Genomic DNA, 20,626 nt, shown 5'->3' on the forward strand with positions numbered 1-20,626 from the left:
GGGGGTGCAGAGAGAGAGACAGAGAGAGAGAGACAGAGAGAATCTCAAGGAGGCTCCATGCTGTCAATACAGAGCCAAATTCAGGGCTCAATCCCACAAACCACGAGATCATGACCTGAGCCAAAATTAAGAGTCAGACACAGAACTGACTGAGCTACCTAGTTACCCCGATTTTTACCTATTTCTTTTAAAAAACATGTATCAGGAAATGTCTTTCCAACTCTCTTGAGGTATAATGACAAATAAAAATTGTATATATTTAAAGTGCATATTTTGATGATTTGATATACACTGTGTACAATGTGAAATGATTACCACAAACAATGAACACATCCTTCACCGCAAATAGTTACTTTTGTGTGTGTGTTGATAACACTTAAAATTTACCCTCTTAGAAAATTTTAAGTATACATTACAGTATCATTAACTATAGCCACCCAGATCAACATTAAACCTTCAGAATTTACTGATTACAGAAAGTTTGTATACTTTGACCAACATCTCCCCATTTTCCCCACCTGGCAACCATCTCTGCTTTTGTGACTTTGACTTTTTTTTAACTTCCACATACAAGTGAAATCATACAGTATTCATCTCTTTGTGTCAGACTTTATTTTGCTTAGTATACACAAAATTTCCTCCAAGTTCATCCACGTGTTTGAAACTGACAGAATTTCCTTCTTTTTAAAAGCTAAATAATATTCCATTATATATTTCATTATTACATATTATATATTATTGTGATATTTTATATGTATATATATATCACATTTTCACTATCCATTTACCTGGCAAAGGACATTTAAATTGTTTCCATATCTTGGCTACTATAAATAATGGTGCAATGAAAATTGGAGTGCAGATATCTCTTCAAGATCCTGATTTCAGTTTCTTTGGTTATGTGCCCAAAAGTGAGGGGCTGGNTCTATAATGGCTGCACCAGTCTGCTTTCCCACCAACAGAGCACAAGGGTTCCTTTTTTCCACATCCTCACCGATAGTTTTTATTTTTTGTGTTTTTGATAATAGCCACCCTAACAGGTGTGGGGTGATATCTCTTATGGCTTTGATTTACATTTCCTTGAAGATGAATGATGTTGAACTCCTTTTCATTTCCTTGTTGGTCATTTGTATATCTTCTTGGAAAAAATGTCCATTTAAGTCCTTTGCCTTTCTTTTTTTTTTTTTTTTGAATTGGACTGTTGGGAATTTTTGCCCTTCAGCTGAATGAATTACTTGAAACTTTTGTGTATTAACTCTTTAACAGGTATATGGATTGCAGACATTTTCTTCCATTCCATTGGTTGCCTTTTCATTTTCTTGATCATGTCCTTTGNGAAAAATGTCCATTTAAGTCCTTTGCCTTTCTTTCTTTTTTTTTTTTTTTTGAATTGGACTGTTGGGAATTTTTGCCCTTCAGCTGAATGAATTACTTGAAACTTTTGTGTATTAACTCTTTAACAGGTATATGGATTGCAGACATTTTCTTCCATTCCATTGGTTGCCTTTTCATTTTCTTGATCATGTCCTTTGCTGAAGAAATGTTTTACTTTGATATAGTCCCCCTTACTTATTTTTGATTTTTGCAAAATCAAAACAAAAAACCATTGCAAAGAGCAATGACAAGGAGATTTTCTCTTATGTTTTCTTCTGGGTGCTATACTGTCTCATAACTTACATTTAAGTCTTAAATGATGTTGAGTTAATTTTTGTTCACGGTGTAAGAATCCAGTTTCATTGTTTTGTCTGTTTACTATTCCCAGAACTGTTTATTCAAAAGATTATCCTTTCCCTGTTGTGTATTCTTGGTGCTTTGTCAATGATTAGATGACCATATACACATAAATTAGTTTCTGGTCTCTCTATTCGATTCCATTGGTCTATATCTCCATGTTTTAAGTGTCTGTTCCGTGCTGTTTTTATTACTGCAGCTTTGTAATATTGTTTGATATAAGGAAGTGTGAGGCCTCCAGCTTTGTTCTTTTTTTTCTCAAGATTGCTTTGGTGACTTAAGATCTTTGGTGGTTCCTACACATTTTAGGATCGTCTTTAATAATTTTCAGTGTATGGATTTTTCACTGCTTGGTTAAATTTATTCCTACACATTTTAATTGTTTTTGATACTATTATAAATGTTTTTTTAATTTCTTTTTAGTGATAGGTTTTTTTTTAGTGTATAGAAATGCAACTGATTTTTGTATGTTGTTCTTTATCATGCAACTTTACTGAATTCATTTATTAGTTCTAATAGTTTTTTGATGGAGCCTTCAGGGTTTTCTCTCTTTTTTAAGTTTATTTATTTATTTTGAGAGAGACAGAGATAGTGTGAGTAGGGGAGGGACAGAGAGAGAGAATCCCAAACAGGCTTTGGACTGCCAGCACAGAGCCCAATGCAGGGATTGAATTCATGAAACTAAGATCATGACCTGAGCTGAAACAAAGAGTTGGATGCTTCACCGACTAGGCCACCTAGGATTCCCTAGTGTTTCCTATATATAAGATCATATCACCTGCAAACAGAAAATTTAACTTCTTCTTTCTGAATTGAATGCCTGTTATTTTTTTCTTGCCTAATTGGGTTGGCTGGTAATTCCAGTACTATGTTCACTAGAAGTGGGGAGAGTGGGTACACTTTTCTTGTTCCTGATCTTAAAGGAAAATCTTTCAGCTTTTCACTATTGAAGTTATGACGTTAGTTGTGGGTTTACCATATATGGCTTTTATTATATTGAGTACATTCCTTCTATACAGAATTTGTTGAGAGTTTTTATCATAAAAAGATTTAAAATTTTGCCAAATACTTTTACTGCATTTATTCAGATGATCATATGATTTAAAAAAAATTTTTTTTAATGTTTTATTTATTTCTGAGAGAAAGAGAGAGAGAGACAGAGAGACAGCATGAGCAGGGGAGGTTCAGACAGAGAGGGAGATACAGAATCTGAAACAGTCTCCAGGCTTTGAGCTAGCTGTCAGCACAGAGCCTGATGTGGGGCTTCAACCCACGAACCGTGAGGTCATGACTTGAGCCGAAGTTGGATACTTAACCGACTGAGCCACCCAGGTGCCCTGATCATATGATTTTTGTACTTCATTCTTTTAATGAGGTATTTCTTTCATTAATTTGTGTAAGTAGATGCATCCTTGCATCCCATTAATAAATCCCACTTGATTATGGCTACTGAATTCCACTTACTAATATTTTTGCTAGGACTTTTGCATCTATGTTCATCAACCATATTCACCTATAATTTTCCTTTCTTATAGTTTCTTCTTCTGGCGTTGATAGAGGATAATGCTGGCCACATAAAGTGGGTTTGGAAGTGTCCCCTCCTGTTTGATTTTTTGAGATGATGAGAAGGCATCACATTAATTATTTAAGTATTTAATAGAATTCATATGTGAAGCCATCTTGGGCTTTTCTTTGTTGGGAGATTATTAATTATTAATTTTATCTCTATTGGTTTATTCAGATGTTCTATTTATTCATTACTTAATCTTGGTAGGTTGTATGTTTTTCAGAATTTATCCATTTCTTTTAAATATTCAATTTGTAGAATCATCCATAGTATTCTTTTATGATACTTTCTATTTCTGTGATATCAGTTGTGATGTCTCCTCTGTCATTTATAATTTTATTATTTGAAAGCTCTCCCCTTTGTTTCTTGGTCAGGCTATGTAAAGCTTCTCAATTCTGTTTCTCTTTTAAAAAACAAAACAATTTTGTTGGTATTTTGGATAACTTTTCTTATCTGGAGTGAATAAGAAATTATTTGATATTTTCTTTAATGTGATGCCTCATATACTCTACCACTCTAAATCCTTGAACTTTCTATCATGTGGTGGGTACACATAAATAAAACTTCACAAATATACATTCCTCACCATTTTTTAAAAAATGTTTTTTTATTTATTTCTAGGAGAGAGAGGGACAGCGTGAGCAGGGGAGGGTCAGAGAGAGAGGGAATCACAGACTCTGAAACAGGCTCCAGGCTCTGAGCTGGCAGTCAGCACAGAGCCCCACGCGGGGCTCGAACCCATGAACCGCGAGATCATGACCCAAGCGAAAGTCAGACGCTTAACCGTCTAAGCCACCCAGGCGCCCCCATTCCTCATCATTTTTATATTTAGTTATTATAATGGGAAACTGTAGTAGTTAAGAATATGGATTTGAAATATAGGGCTCCATTAAATTATTAAAATCCTAGTTCACTTTTTTAAATTCTGAATTTTGTTTTTCAATTCATTTTTCTATCACATTATATGCATGACACTGTAATGTTAGGGAGTGGTATAAGAGGTATAGGAGGAAAGAAGGTGTATGACAGAAAGAAACCATACTATTTTAAAATAACTGATTTTTTGAAAGTGTTATGGTTTCCATATATTCCTGTGTTTATAAACCTTGATGAGTTGGCCATTATTTTTAGAATGCATTCTCAGGTTTCCATCTTGGAATAATATACCCTTTGTAATCTGGCCTTATGCTAGCTGCTCAATTTCATTTTCTGACATTTCACCCAAAACTCCTGTCACACTAAAATTTCCAGTTATCTTACTATGCCATACACTTTGTACCTTGGCATATTATGTTGGTTTTTCTTTCTAAAAAGTCTTTTCTCATTTTGTCAGCATTGAAAAATGCTCATCACATCAAAGCTGAAACGTCTCTCATTTAATGGCATCAGAAGATGTCATTTGTGTTCTACAAGCAAAGTCAATCGTGTCTTTCTTTGGACTCGAATGTATATTGGTCACAACGCTATAAAAGCACTTGAGCTTGACTTTAATATATATAATTTAATCTATGAAATTCTCAAGTACACTCATCTTTATATCATCTGTGTACATCATGGTCACTGGCATATTTATGTACCCAATAAATATGGCTGAATGAATAACACAAATGAAGAACATATGGCTACTTCATAGTCAAATTAATTTTAAAAATGATGTCTATAATTTCACTAGATGTCTACTCTAAGCTACTAATTAAGCACACTTATAACATTTACCTATCATTTTGTATCACAGAGATTAGGCAAAAATGAATATTTATTATAGTATTATTACAACTTTGCTCCATAAAAAATTTTAAAAAGTTGCCCATTTGTTTCTGCTTTCCCAGATATAGGCCCTGAGGAACCAATTACAGAAAGTAATGTTTTAAAGTGGCTGAACCAAGAAGTTGTACTAAAACAAAGGGCTTTCATCTTACCATTTTGTCTCCACATTTGGTTCCAGAAGCAACCAGGCCCAAATCTTTAGAACTATGGTATAAAATAAAAGTTTTGCACTCCATAGTGACGTTCTTCTCTGAAACCGTCTTAAGGTGATTGATCTTTTCTTCTCCGTGGAGAGGCGAGTGCTGCCCTCTACTGCAGTGTATCTTCCCGCATTTGACATCTCTGAAGGAAAGGGAGAATATTCTCAGACTTGGGGGCAGGAAAAAAGGACTTCATAGAAACGAGTCCGGCAGTGGAATGGCCTGATCACTTTTCTCTACACCCAGTCTTACCAGTGGGCTGCAGAACTACCGAGAGAGGCAGGGAGGGAAGGTTGGCCAGCCGCAGTCTTGACTCCGGGAACTGTGATGTGGAATGATTCTATTTCTTTATATCTCTGTGATTCTCACAAATCAATATTAGCTCAAGTTTACAGAAGAATATTTCCTATTAGTCATTTGAATTAGCGTAACTTTAATCAAGACGTTAAAATTTCTTTCTTGCACAGAGCACCCAGTTAATTCTCATGAGTTTGCTATTATCATAACACCCGTTTTATAGATTCGGTAACAATTGGAAGTAAGAGGAAGTGAAGTGATTGCTCAGGTTCACCTAGTATATTTAGGAGCAAAGTCAAACTTGACCTAAGGCTTTTATTGTTTTCAGTCCATATCCCTCTTGTGGCATATAAAAAAAGCCTTTCTGCGTGTAACAAATCTGGAAGAATGACACAGTTCATGCATTTTTAAATCAGATCTTCCACGTCTCCCCTTCCTTCCAATTTCAAGTTTGACTTTTCTTCACTTGATATGGCTTCACTTATTTCCTTATTTCTGCTTCTTACCACCCCTTTTCACTTTCCTCCTCTTCTTGTTTGCTCTTTCCTATTGTTTGCAACTTCTCTTCTTCCCTTTCTTTCCTAAGAATTTTAACTCTTGCTCATCTTTCCTCTTTATATTGCATGACCTTCAGCTCATAACTATAGTACATAGATGCCAGTTACACTGTCAGGGTTGTGTGCTTGCTGCCTCACCCCCTCTCTTAATCTCAATCAAAAGAGGTGAGCATCTGTCAGGACAAGTTGTTCTGGTTCTGATTTTGCAAAAACACTCTTAGAAGACACTTTTCTTTTCATGGTACTTACTTCTCTTCACAGGGAATTAATCTGTTTTCCTTATTTTTGCAGTATCCAAATCGATTTCCTTTTTTATTCATCTCATAGCAGAGATCAGAACTGTCTTTCACCTCTAGGACCCAAAATAGTATGATTGAAGTAACACAATAAAAAAACATGAATGTTATAAATCATAAAATATGTTATTTTTCTAATCTAATTGAAATTTTAGTGTCATGGTGCAGTGAGTCGGAATGGGATAAATGAATCACTTTAAAACTGTCCTATTGCATCAGGAAGATATTTTACAGCAGAGTATGGATATAAAAAAGTAACAAACCTACCTTAACCCACATACTGAGGCAGTTAATTAACATTAGTGGTAATATCAACTAACATTAAAGGTAATATCCAGAGAGATTCTAGGTAATATCTGGGAAGAATGCCACAAATGGCATTATCTTCAATCTTGCCCATAAATTTTTACAGGATAATAATAGAAATAATGGTTATTATCTTTATCAGCCATTTACTGTATTTGTGTCTCACCATTATCAAAGATTTCAGAGCACTGATCATCCCGGGTGGGACATTTCCCCATGAAGCAGTAGCCTTTTGCATTCTTGCAAGGAACCCCATTTACTTGGAATTTGTCCATAGGACATGCAGAAGAGTAGCCAGTACACACTTCAGGAAAGTCACATTCATCTTTTGCTGTCCTGCACATGGACCCCGATTTTTTCATCTGTTGAAAAAAATCAAAAAGACTAAATCTTGGACACATTTAAGTAGGTTAAGGCTAAGTAAGTAGAGGGGCTGGCTCATTTAATTTATCTAAACAAACAAAAAAGTTTGAAGGTTGGATCATGACTTCCTTCTCCATTCCACTGAGAATTGTTATCATTTGTAAATGCCTTGGTTTTTATGTAATTTCAGGAGAGACAGGATGGTTAGAACAGCATTGGGTAGAGTCAGAAAGGACATAAAATGGACATGTGATCAAGTGTTCTGTTCATCTTGCTCTAGTACTTCCAGTGCCCAGCACACACATATAACCAGGAATTCCTGCTTATCTATAATGTGGAATCTCACTCCCAAGAAATCCGACCTCTCCACATGAACTAGAAAAGTACCCTGACTCACTGATGGAGGAAAGTGTATAAAAATATTCTTTTAGTCAGCCGTTCAATATGCATCTAATTGGGATGAGTTCTTGAAAGATTTGAAGGTGAAGAGGACATGCTTCCTTTTCTTTGTGGGTTCACAATATAGTGGGGTGAAAGAAGTGTCATTAAACTTTTGGACAGAGTCGTTTGGATTTCTGATTGCCTTTCCTAGGAATAGCTCTCCATGTATTGGTCATTCTCCACTTTTTTTTTTTTAAATATTTTTATTTATTTCTAGGAGAGAGAGAGAGAGACAGCGTGAGCAAGGGAGGGTCAGAGAGAGAGGGAGTCACAGACTGAAACAGGCTCCAGGCTCCGAGCTGGCAGTCAGCACAGAGCCCGACGCGGGGCTCGAACCCACGAACCGCAAGATCATGACCCAAGCGAAAGTCGGACGCTTAACCAACTAAGCCACCCAGGCGCCCCAATCATTCTCCACTTTTAAATTCCAGTATCATTCTTTTCCCTTCTAGTTCACTGTTGTTGGAATGTTACGCCTCCCCACTAACACCACACCCAAGCTGAGGTTAAATAGGTTGGTAATGATTTGGTAAAGGTTGATAAAGAACAAAAATAATGTTGATAATATAATTCTATTCCTAAAAGACCATGTGATTCCTGTTTTTCTACTCGCCAGACCATAGCACTGCCAGGGCTTAGAAGCCAGAACATCCCAGAAGAAGCTTTACTGGGGCCAAGCAAGCATAACCCTAATCTGGGATTAGTAATGTAACTAGTAACGGACAGACAATTCTGTGGTCCTATGTACACTTACTAAACTGAAAACACAGAACTCAGTCTTAGCAAAGGTCCTTACCTGACAAGATTCACAGCATTCTCCTTCTGCACAAGTATATCCCGGCTTCAACACACATTTTCTTGCATCACAGCAAGGATTGGTGCACTCCTGGCAATAATGAAAAATTAAAGATAGAAATAGGTTTGTAGTTAGGCTCTCGTTTCATAAACTGTTCTTCTGTGTAATTTATCATTACTTGTCTTTCCGAATTAAATGCAAATGAATGATCCTTGGCTATGACACGTAATGTGAGGACTGCTGCTTGTAATTGTTCTTTGAGACTTTTACTTTGTTTCTTTCCTATTTGTCCATTCAACACTCCACGCTTAGTGGATTTTCACTGGAAGTGTATGAGGTCCAAAGTTTCTGACCTTCCATTTTCCTTTCCATCCTTTGAAAGGAATTGTCCTGCTACTTCTTTATACTGAAGGTTTAATATGAAATAATAGAACCTCTGAAGACATAATTTTACATTTTCCTCAATATGCTAAGAATTTCAGGCTGGATTTTGTTGTTTTTAATGCCTCATTAAAAAATAATGGACACTTAGGCCCTATCTCCTCAAACAAAATTAAAATTGCAAAATAAATTGTCTGCATCCTATCATTTAAGGCACTTCCTATGTTAGAAGGAAACTGTAGAACTATTCTAAAGAATGTTCATGGGCAAAAGTATCAGTTTCCAAAGTTAAGAACCTCTTCACATTTAATGTGAGACATTTGGAAACTAGGTGTTGCAATCTCTGGACATGTCACTACCTACACTGACCATGGAGTCTCTGATTTGTCATAAAAAAAAGAAAATAAAAAAGAATCACTCTAAAATTTGTCTTAAAGCTTATTCCAAATGTTCCAGAGACCAAGGCCATAAATATGTGGAAGGTTAGAAGGTTTCCGCTCCATTAATACAGAGTTTTCTAATAACCTGAACTGTCCAACTGGGATATAGACTAGCCTCCTAAGGCCCTGAATAAAACTCAATTGACTGACTGGGGAGAACAGATTCCTACCATTCATGAGATCAGACTTAATAACATCTAGGGGGTTTGCTCACAAGAAGAGCCAGTTAATATATAAACCAAGCAAATGTGATACCATGGGTCTCCAGTAAGATCATTATTCCTAATATATGACTTGGTAAGATGCCTTGCAATGAGGCTACGCCAATGACTTATTTCAAAATGAAACAAAAAACACATTGGTTGATTAAAGGCTACCTCCCTGCCTACATCCTAGCTGAGCATAAACTTTGTAATTTAAATCCAACATCATTTGCAAATACCTCAACAGGGCCACAGTCACACTCTTCTCCTTCATCCAACTTCTTGTTTCCACAAAACGGGTAATCGCTTAGGTTATCAGAAAATGGGATATTGAACAGGCATGTTGGATTGTAATCCTTCATGTGTTGCAGGCAGCGAATTCTGTTGCATTTGCTGAATTTTAGTGCAGGAATGCTAGAGTTTAGATGAGTTAAAAATAAAGATTAATTTTATTGGTGCATAGTGGTGGAATAGCTATGAAAGTTTTATGAAGGCTTTAGAAAGAATAAATATAAATGATCAACTCTAAAAATCCATTTACTTCTCCTACTCTTGCCTTAGTGTTATAGGAGAGTAGCAACTGGGCTTTTATTATAGAAAATGTCTTATTGAAACAGCCAACACGTGCCATCCCAGTGAAAATACTCTGACTATATTTCCTCCATGAAGTCCTCTCTGAAGCCCACAGTTTAGACTGAATGGCCATGCTGTTCCTATGTCACTTTTCATTTGTTCCTCCTGACATAATTTGTATGTATTTGTTTATTATTCATGCAAGATTCCAAGCTTCTCAAAGCAGGGACTAGATCTCCTCTTCCTCCTCCTTCTTCCCCTCCTCTTCCTCCTCGTCCTTGTCCTCCTCCTCTTCCTTCTTTTCTTCTTCTTCTTCTTCTTCTTCTTCTTCTTCTTCTTCTTCTTCTTCTTCTTCTTCTTCTATTCAAATAAGGACTAGTTTAACACATTGCCTGGTACAGAGTACTTCTCTATAAATATTTGTTGAAACAAAGTGTTCATTAAGTAACATCGCAAAACATCCTAGGAATACAGTAAACTTCTTAAAAGTTTGAAGGTTCAAAATACTGATATTCACCTCCCTTGGGTCTTCCTTTTGTTTTGATCCCTTTGCCATTATTGACACAACAATTGGACACCGATGTACTTTTTGAGTCTTAAATATGTTACTTTGGGATGGTGGGACCCTGGAAAATACTACCAACTATGTAGCTAATGATATAAAATTGTTATCAGTCACTTAGTTCTTATTCTGTGCCAGTCACTGTAATTTGAGGCTTTCATTATTTTAGTTCATTTAATCAATATATAGAAGCACTGATCAGCAGCAGCAAATACTTTTCTTATATGCAATGCACTGTGTCCTCTCTGTGAAGGAGTTCTAAGACGTGGAAGGTTTAGGACCTGGCTGCACATAATTCACAGCATGATGGAGGGATATAGGGCATTCATTCATTCTGTAACTATGTATAGAGTATATCTGGGACTTTTCTAGGTAGTGTGATGAAACAGTGAATGAAGCAGGCAAAACCCTCTGACTTCATGAAGCTTATATTTTATTAGAAAAATAAAATAATAAAACATTGATATAATGTAAATATAAAAATAAAATGATAAAACATTGACTATATTAAATAGTGATTAATACTAAGAATGGGGGAAAAGCAAAGTAAGAAGGGGTGGACAATGCCAGGGTATTATGAGGAGACAGGATTGAACAATGGGATCGAGTGGCTGGGGAAGGCTTGGCTGAGAATAACATGTGAGTAAAGATTTGAAGGAGGAAATTAGAGTTTATAACAAAGATGATAAAACAAAGCACATAGAGTGTATTTCTCCCCTATGCATTTTAGTGTAATTTACTAATTAATCATTGTATACTTTTGCAGTATGCTCAGACGGAGTTTTAAAATTTCTCTCAGCATATCACTAAGACAGACTATTAATTGATAAGCTTTAGACCCCAAAGGGAAGACTATCATGGCTGGCATNCAGGCGCCCCTATCATGGCTGGTTTTGTAAGAGCACTTATGAAATATATTGGGAAAATTTTCACATAATAACAGTATATCCCTACAATATGGAGTTGTAATCAAGAGCCAGTCTCAAAATATTTAAACGTCTTCTCTGCATTGTTTAAGCCTCACCTTCCACCATGATCCGTCACGCATCTCTCTAAAGTACAAGTACACGGGTAATTATTATGCTTCATCCCAAGGTTATGGCCCAGCTGATGTGCAATTCTGCTTGCAACTACATTTAGGTCAGGTAAAAGATCCTAAGGCCAAGAAAAGATATGCATCAGAAATTTCTATAAGATAATGCACTCTAGTACACAGTGTTTTAAACTATTGGTTGAGACCTAGTTTTTAGCTTCTGGAAGTAGTACTTATCTGACAGGCCACGGACTTAGTTACATCCCTGTCCTGCCCTCAGTTCCTTTAATTATATAATGAGGTTGGACAAATGACCTTCTGAGTGTCTCTAACTCTAACATTTTGAAATTCTTTTTTTGTGGCACAGTTATTGTCATTGCTGAATTTCTATAAACTCATTCTTACCAATAACTAAAACTTATTATCTAATTTCCTACACAATACAATAAACATTATTGATTTTCCTTTTATATACTAAATATTCAAAGAGGGTAAGAATAAATATGCAAGGTTCATGTCTTCAAAGTATACTTTTACACTGCACAAAAATGCTATGTGATCATGAGGAGAAAGTTATGCTAGGAAGAAAACCAGAAATCCAGTGATTTGAAACCCAAGGCAGGGTTGATTGTTACCTGTGTTTGTAGCTCTATTTCATGTTTTGATCTCTGTATTAATGACTAAAAATTAATTTCCAGAAAGGGGTGGGATATTAGGCTGTTGTAAAGGTAAAATTCCTCTAATTTGGCTACCACTTTGTACTCATTTGAAACTTAAAATGTGTTCTGGACAAGTTGTAATGTCATAATAGGAGTGGCGACAGCTTGTATTAGATTAGACGGACTCCACTATGCAAAATCTGTGTTATTAAAATACCATAATCAAAGGCATAATCATAAACAGATCCATTTAAGAAATAGATCATGCACTAGTTTTTAATCTCAAGGTCTTTAATAAGACTGAGATAAGATTACTTGGACAATATTTACTAGAAGCTTAGTGACGTAGGAAAAATACCACATAAAATAGATGAGTCAGCAGTTTGAAGGTCTTATTCTTCCTGAAAATGAATTGCATGGTTGTCTTGATATGGTGTTTTAAATAGTTTATGAACTCCTTTTTCAGCACAAGAACAATTATCCTCACTTGTTAACTCAGCCATCAAGTTTTGTGTACTTCACACATCCTTATAAATAAGGACACATTATATTTAATATGCAAAAAAGCTTTTCTAGTTGTTGTATGTTAACGTGTATATGATGTTCTTTTAAGCTCTGAACCATGCTTGTTTATCTTCATTGTTCATCTGTAGTTTTTATAAAATATTATTTTCCGAATTAATAAAGGAAACACAACAGCTTCGTCATGACATATATTGGTGGAACAGAATGCATATGTTTTCCTTTTCAGTAGGGCACAAAAAATTTACAAAAATTTAATTCAAACTTTTTGATTAAGTAGCATAACGTCAATAAAACACAACATACCTTAACGACACTGGAAGAGTAATAGGGCAGGCATATACCCCCTGGATAAGAAATTCCTTGTGCATTTGTGTAGAGCCACTTCCCACTGTAAACAAGGTGTAAATACACTTTTCAGACTGAGGTAGTAGTTTAATTAACACAAATACTGATTTGCTATGAACCCTCGCAATGCTAGTATCTTTGCACATAAAAGTGCCTTTTGTTCTAGAGTTCTAGAAGTGAGGATGATCTTAGTTGTTATTAAGCTAATTTAAAACCCATGGTATATTAGAAGCATTGAAAAAGTCAGTACAATCTAAGGTTGAAATCTTAAAAAAAAAGTACTTTCTAAAAAAATAATAAGGTGAGAGTCGAAGTTTACGTGGCTTATTCTACACTCAGCTTTGGATAAAACCACTTAAAAGACCAAATAATTTAGTTAAAAAGTGTTCAGAGGGAAATATACAACCTAGTGAGTAGACTCAACACCATGCTTAATTCATTAGCTGTAGTTGAACATTTTTAGAAAATTGCAATCAACCATCGAAATTCATAGAGGATTTGATGACTATAATCAAACATTTAAAAAAGTTGTCATGTGAACTATTCTTGGATTACCTAAAAAGATAGGTATAGTTGTGTACGTTAAGGGAATCCAGATTTGATATGCTTTCAAGAACATGTAGAGTTGGATCATTTTAAAGAGAGCAATCATGAGGTGGAAGATGACACTTGGAATTTAATTAAGATTCAAATACAAGGAAGATGGTCAGGCTAGATGACCACCATTAATCTTTAACTTCCTTGATCAAGAAGATTTTTTAAAAATGCTCTATTTCTTTCTTTACTATTGAAATGTTGTATACTTTAGTCTCAGTGCTTGGCTACACATCTTGGAAGAACTTAGAATTCTGGTCTTCCTAGACTCTGGAGACCTTGGAAAAACACCACCCATGGAGATGAAGCATCAGGGTGAGCACAATGTGATTCTGCTCAAGGTCACTTAAAAACAAAATTCACACCATGATAATGCCATGATATTGTCTCATCCCTTCTAGCTCTATGTGAATATAGGCAAAAGACATAGAAGAAACTCAACATATAAGAAATCTCAAATATAATGTCCAATTAGACATTTAGTAGCACTTTTCTCATCTCCATATTTGCAGATGTACTATTGGTGTAAGAAGCTACTGCTCAGAATAAGAGACATTGATGAAAGTAAAGTTTTCCACTTACAGCCATGTAAATATTTCTAGACTAACTTATTATTTTAAGACACACGTCCAAGAAATAAGCAAAGAGGTTAATCTTGGCCACAACGAAGGTCATGGTGATATTTTACATTAACGTCTATAATTTTAGGGCATACTAGTGCATGAATATCTGAGTCCAAGTCAGTTCCAACTACCCCCCCCGCCCCCCGGAGATGTGAGCTGTGGGCCATTCTAGATATACAAATCAGAAATGATAGTACTTGGGAGGTGCAGTTCACTCTCATCAATCTGTCAAAGAGCTGGACTCCAACTATAGGCTTTGGAAAGTTCACTGTTCTGAGTTCAAACTGAAAGTTAACATTTACGTAATGCTAGGAAACACACTTGTAGGGTGTGTCTGCAGACCTTACAAGAAACACTGCTATTAAAGGAAAATGAAGTAGGTCAAGTGGGTACCATTGTTATGTACATAGTCGCCTTAAGGGCAGTTGAAGAATTACCAAATGACTCCATTCCTCCAAAATTTTGTTTTCATAATTTAATTAGGACAACAGGACTAAGGTTAAGGTCAGTTCAGCTCCACAATTATTTATCATTTTCTTTCAGGCTGAGTAGTGTGGTAGGTATTTTGAATTACAAAAACATGATAAGAATGCCCCCCCCCTTTTAAAGAATGATGTAATATTGTAGAAAAATCCAAACCTTTACTTAGGAATATTGACACTGTTGCAGACTAGTTATCTGTCATCTTTAATAGTAGAAGAGATGCTTTTGAAGTGCTAGTCATTGGATAGGGACACTTTGTTGAGGGAAATGTCCAGGGAATGAAGGACTTTCCCATAAAGATAAGTTTTGGTGGAGTGTTGGAATGGCATAGCACAGAAGGCTAAAGGGAGTTAGTGGTGGATGCTAACAAGTATATCAATTCTAAAAGTACATTGCTTACCTAATGACATTTTCGACCTTTCCCAGAAATGTACGTATATCATATGTTTATTTTCTAGTATTAGTCAATATTAGAAAGATTATTGGAAAGTTCATTTAGAAATATTATGTATAGCTAGTCATAATATTTTGTCACTGTGTACTATACAAAAGTCAATTGTTTCAAAAAGTATTTGGTTGCTGTTCATTTTTTTCATTTTCTTTTCTTTTTTTTATAAATCACCTGAGATATGCAGGAAAATAGAGCACTTACATACCTGAGTAACAGAACGTGATCAAAATTACTCCTTTTTTTAAGGAATATTTCTTGCCAACTTGAAAAACGCAATAAGGTATTTTCTATATTTGAATCTATGTCTATTTTATCTCCATTTGTCCACATTTCAAGGCCAACCAATGTCACATGAATGTCCATGGTTTTATAAATCTGTTCAAAGGGAAAGTAAGTTTTCACAGAATCAAGTTACAGAAGGATCCTTCATCATTGCTATATTCCTTTATATTAAAATAAGTAATTTTAACCTGTGAGGTACAGAGGTTCCTGAGTGGCTCAGTTGTAAAAAGCACAGGCCTTATTTTTACAAATGGTGATATTGAAATAGAATGTAAATTGGCCAGAATCCTGGGTTAATTATCATGACCAACAAAGAAACTTGACTAAAAAATCAGATTCCCTTGGTGCCCCTGGGTGGCTCAATTGGTTAAACATCCAATTTAAGCTCAGGTCATTATCTCACAGGTGATAGATTTGAGCCTCGTGTTGACCTCTGTGCTGACAGCTCAGAGCCTGGAGCCTGCTTCAGATTCTGTGTCTCCCTCTCTGTCTTTCTGCCCACCCCCGCTCAAAAAATAAATATTAAAATAAAATTTTAAAAATCAGATTCCCTTTGAGCTATCATAAATTTACTGACACTGGGCACAAGATGTGCCTAGAATAAATAATTTATTAAGGCTCTGAGATTATAACTGACGCGAAAATGTGAATTTACTAACAGTGACACACAGAGGAATAAATGTACTTTATTTATCTCTCTATTTAAGTCATTAGTTGGTTCTATGGCAGATTAGAAGGTTGATATTGATTTTCAAAAACCTATAGCTTAGCTGCCATATTTTGTTTGATTTTTGGAACTACTTTGCAATCTGAGAAATCTTACTGGAGATTACTCAAAACAGGGACAAATAGCTGTAACCCATAAACTTTCTTTCTTCTATTCCCATTTGCTTGTGTAGACTCTAAGCTGGCAGATAGTTTGATGTCAGCACAAAAGGAGATAGAGTTTAAGTAAATATTATGAGAATTTTGAGACAAAAAATATATGTTATATCAGCTCTATATTTCATAATAGCCTGTACAAAGTAGATTGAAAGAAAGAATGAATAAGAAACTGTGAACACTGAGTTAAGAGCAGGAATGGAGAGCTCACAGTATTAGTAGAGGATGCAATCAGTTATTAATAAGGGTGATATTCATGGATAAAAGAAGATATGGTATACAACGGAGTATTACTCAGCCATCAAAAAGAATGAAATCTTCCATTTGCAATGACGTGAATAGAGCTAGAGTATATTATGCTATGTGAAGTAAGTCAGCCAGAGAAAGACAAATACCATACGATTTTACTCATATATGGAATTTAAGAAACAAAACAGATGAACATTGAGGAAAGGAAAAAGGAGAGAGAGAGGTAAACTGTAAGAGACTCTTAACTACATAAGAGATTTATGTTATCATTTATGCGTTTTTATGATCTTAATTAGCATTCCTTTTCCTTCACTCAAAAAAAAATCCCTTTAGCATTTCTTGTAAGGCAGTTCTGATAATAATGAACTCCCTTCTTCAGGTTTTGTTTCTTTAAGAAAGTCTTTATCTCTCCATTTCTGAAGGAGAGATTTTACCAGCCATAGTATTCTCAGTAGACAGTTATTTTGAGATTACATTCTCTCTTGGCCTAAAATGTCTCTGTTGATAAATCTCAACATTTGTAATGGTTACCATTTGTAACAGTAAATACATAGTCATTGTTAGATTCTGCAATTTTAACTCTAAAAGTTAAAAAAATGAACAAACAAAAATAACCATAAATACCATATGTACAATGTTATTTGTTACAAAATATTTAAAAACCATGTAAATTATAACAGCAGTAATGTAAAATGTAAGGATAAAAAGAAGTGCAAAGCATATGAGTTCTAAGCTGTTATCAGTTTAAATTAGGATGTGATAAGTTTGATATCTTATGTAAATCTCATGATAACCTCAAGGGAAATTTTTCTGGTAATTATACAAAGGAATACAATAAAGGAGTCAAAGCATACTGATGCCAAAGATAGCAAAGCACAAAAAAGGAGAGAAGGATAAGAAATAGGGAACAATCGATCTACAAAACAACCAGAAAACAATGAACAGAATGGCAGTACTAAGTTCCTACCTATCAATTATTACTTTAAATATAAACAAATTAAATTCTCCAACTCAAAAAACATAGGGTGGCTGAATGGATAAAAAGCAAAATCCAATAATATACAACATACAAATGACACATTGGCCCCTAAAAGACACACAGACTGAGACAGAAGGGATGAAAAAGACATTTCAAGCAAGTGATCACTGGGAAGGAAGGAAGGAGGGAAGGAAGGAAGGAAGCAATGAAGGAAGGAAGGAAGGGAGGGAGAAAGAAAGAAAGAAAACAGTGGTAGCTATACTTATATCAAACAAAGTAGATTTTAAACTAACAGTGGTAAAAAGTAACAAAGGTCATTACATAATGATAAAGGGGTCAATATATCAAGAAGATATAACTGTAAATATGTATGTGCCCAATACTGGAAAACCTAAATAGATGGGATGTCTTGGTGGGTCACTTGGTTAAGTGCCTGACTCCTGATTTTGGCTCAGGTCATGATCTCATGGTTTATGAGATTGAGCCCTATGTTGGGCTTTGTGCTGATGGTGTGGAGCCTGCTTGGGATTCCGTCTCTCCCTCTGTCTCTCTGCTCCGCACCAGCTTGTGTGTACATATTCTCTCTCTCTCTCTCTCTCTCTCTCTCCTCTCTCTCTCTCTCAAAATATATAAATAAACATTTAAAAAACTGTAAAAAAGATAGCTTAAATATACAAAGAAAAACTAATAGAAATAAAAGGAGAAATAAACAGTAAAACAATTATAGTTGGGGTCTTTAATACCCCACACTGAACAATGGATAGCTCAGACAGAATCAATAAATCAACAATACTTTAGTCCTAATGGATCTAACAGACATACATAGAACATTCTATCCAACAACAGCAGAATACACATTCTTCTTTTATGCGCATAGAATATTTTTTGGGATAGACTATATATTAGGTTTTAAAACAAGTCTTAGCAAATTCAAGAAGGCAGAAATCATACCAAGTATCTTTTTTTGAACATAAAGTTATGGAACTAGAAACCAATAACAAGAGGAAAAGTAGAAAATTCATAAAAACATGGAAATTAAGCCACACTCTCCTGAACAATCAATGGGTCAAAGAAGAAACTTAAGGGAAATAGGAATTTCTTGAAACAAATGAAAATGGAAACACAATATGAAGAATTTATAGGATGCATCAAAAACAGCTCTAAGAGAAAAGAAAGTTCATAGCCATAAATGCCTACATTAAGAAGTAAGAAAGATCTCAGATAAACAACCTAACACTACACATTGAGGAACTATAGATATTAAAAAAAAAAAACAACAACAATAAAAACTGAGCCTAAACTTAGCTGAAGAAAGGAAATAATAAATATTGTAGGAGAAATAAATGAAATAGAGAACAGAAAAACATTGGAAAAGATTAGCCAAACTACAAGTTGGTTCTTTAAAAAGGTGAAGAAAATAGATAAACCCTCGCTAGCTAGACTAAAAGAAACATAAAGGACTTAAACCAGCAAAATTATGAGTGAAAAAAGGAAAGTTACAACTGATATCACAGAAATTTAAAGCACAAGGGGTTGCTATGAACAACTATATGACAAGAAACATGACACCTAGAAGAAAAGTAAAATTTATTGGAAACATACAGCTTATCAAAACCAAGTCAATAGAAATAGAAACTCCTAGTAGGCCAATGACCAGTAAGGAGATTGAAACAATGGTCAAAAGTATCCTAATGAAGAAAAGCCAAGGACCAGATAGTGTACTGGTAAATGATACCAAACATTTAAAGAATTAATACCAATAATTCCCATCTCTTCAAAAAAAAAAAATCAGAGGTGAGGAAACACTCCCCAACTCATTTTATAAGGCCAGCATTACCCGGATGCCCAAACCAGAAAAGGATACTACTAGAAAAGAAAACTTCAGGCTAATATCCCTGATGAATATAAATGCAAAAAATCTCAATAAAATACTAGCAAATTGAATTCAGCAGCACATTAGAAGGATCATTCACATGATCAAGTGGAATTTATCCCTGGGATGCAAGGATCATTCAAACAAACAAATCAATGAAAGTGACATTTTTACATTAATAAAATGAAAGAAAAGAATCATAAGAATCATATCTCAACTTGACAAAATTCAACATTTCATTCATTATAAAAAACCTCTTAACAAATTAGGCATAGATGGAACACATCTCAACATAATCAAAGCCATATATGACAAACTCACAGCTAACATCACACTCAACGGTGAAAAAGCTTTTCCTCTAAGAGCAGGAACAAAACCAGCACCCACTCTTAGCAACCCTATTCAACATAGTACTCAAAGTCCTGGCTAGAGCAATCAATTAAAAGAAACAAAAGATATCAGAATTGATAAGGAAAGTAAAATCGTCTTTCTTTGCAGCCATGATTTTATACATAACAACATATAAAGACATATGAAGACATACAAAGACAACCCAAAATTATTAAGATCTACTCAATGAATTCAGTACAGCTTCAGGATACAAAACTAGCATGCAGGAGGAGGGCACTTGTGGAGATGAGCACTGGGTGTTATATGGAAAACAATTTGACAATAAACTATTTGTAAAAAGAAAAAACAAAACAAAAAACAAAACAAAACTAGCATGCAGACATTTGGTAGCCTTTCTAGACAATAACAAGGAATTTTCTGAAAAAGAAATGAAAAGATTTATCCCACATACATGAAGGTCAAAAATAATAAAATACTTGGGAATAAATTTAACAAAGGAGGTGAAAGTTATGTATGCTGAAAACTATTAAGTTGATAAAATAACTGAAAGAAGACACAAATAAATGCAAAATTATCCTCCATTCATAGAGTAGGAGAATTAATATTATTCAAATGCCAATACTTATGAAAGCCATCTGTATATTCAGTGCAATCCCTACTAAGATTCCAATGACATTTTTATGGAAGTAGAAAAAACACTCCTAAAGTTTATATAGAGCCACAAAACACTCCAAATAGCCAAAGAAATCCTGAGAGAGACAAAGCAGGAATATCACAGCTCCGGATTTTTAATTTTATTGTAAATCTAAAGTCATCA

The 20,626-nt window shown here is 34.9% G+C and overlaps 1 protein-coding gene across 1 annotated transcript in view; it reads right to left on the bottom strand.

Moving 5' to 3' along the window:
• The window catches only part of ADAM7 (ADAM metallopeptidase domain 7), a 57,033-nt gene that overhangs the window by 12,686 nt on the left and 23,721 nt on the right, over window positions 1-20,626 (bottom strand). Inside the window, exons 9-16 of the mRNA XM_077780103.1 lie at window positions 15,399-15,568; window positions 13,001-13,085; window positions 11,505-11,635; window positions 9,585-9,759; window positions 8,322-8,411; window positions 6,888-7,083; window positions 6,369-6,471; window positions 5,218-5,407 (exon numbers count right to left, since the gene is read on the bottom strand). Of these exons, the coding sequence (XP_077636229.1) occupies window positions 5,218-5,407; window positions 6,369-6,471; window positions 6,888-7,083; window positions 8,322-8,411; window positions 9,585-9,759; window positions 11,505-11,635; window positions 13,001-13,085; window positions 15,399-15,568 (1,140 nt within the window). The remainder of the gene's footprint in view (window positions 1-5,217; window positions 5,408-6,368; window positions 6,472-6,887; window positions 7,084-8,321; window positions 8,412-9,584; window positions 9,760-11,504; window positions 11,636-13,000; window positions 13,086-15,398; window positions 15,569-20,626) is intronic.

The sequence above is a fragment of the Crocuta crocuta genome, unplaced genomic scaffold (assembly GCF_008692635.1).
Source record: "Crocuta crocuta isolate KB4526 unplaced genomic scaffold, BGI_CrCroc_1.0 scaffold395, whole genome shotgun sequence".
In the NCBI taxonomy this organism is placed as follows: Eukaryota; Metazoa; Chordata; class Mammalia; order Carnivora; family Hyaenidae; genus Crocuta; species Crocuta crocuta.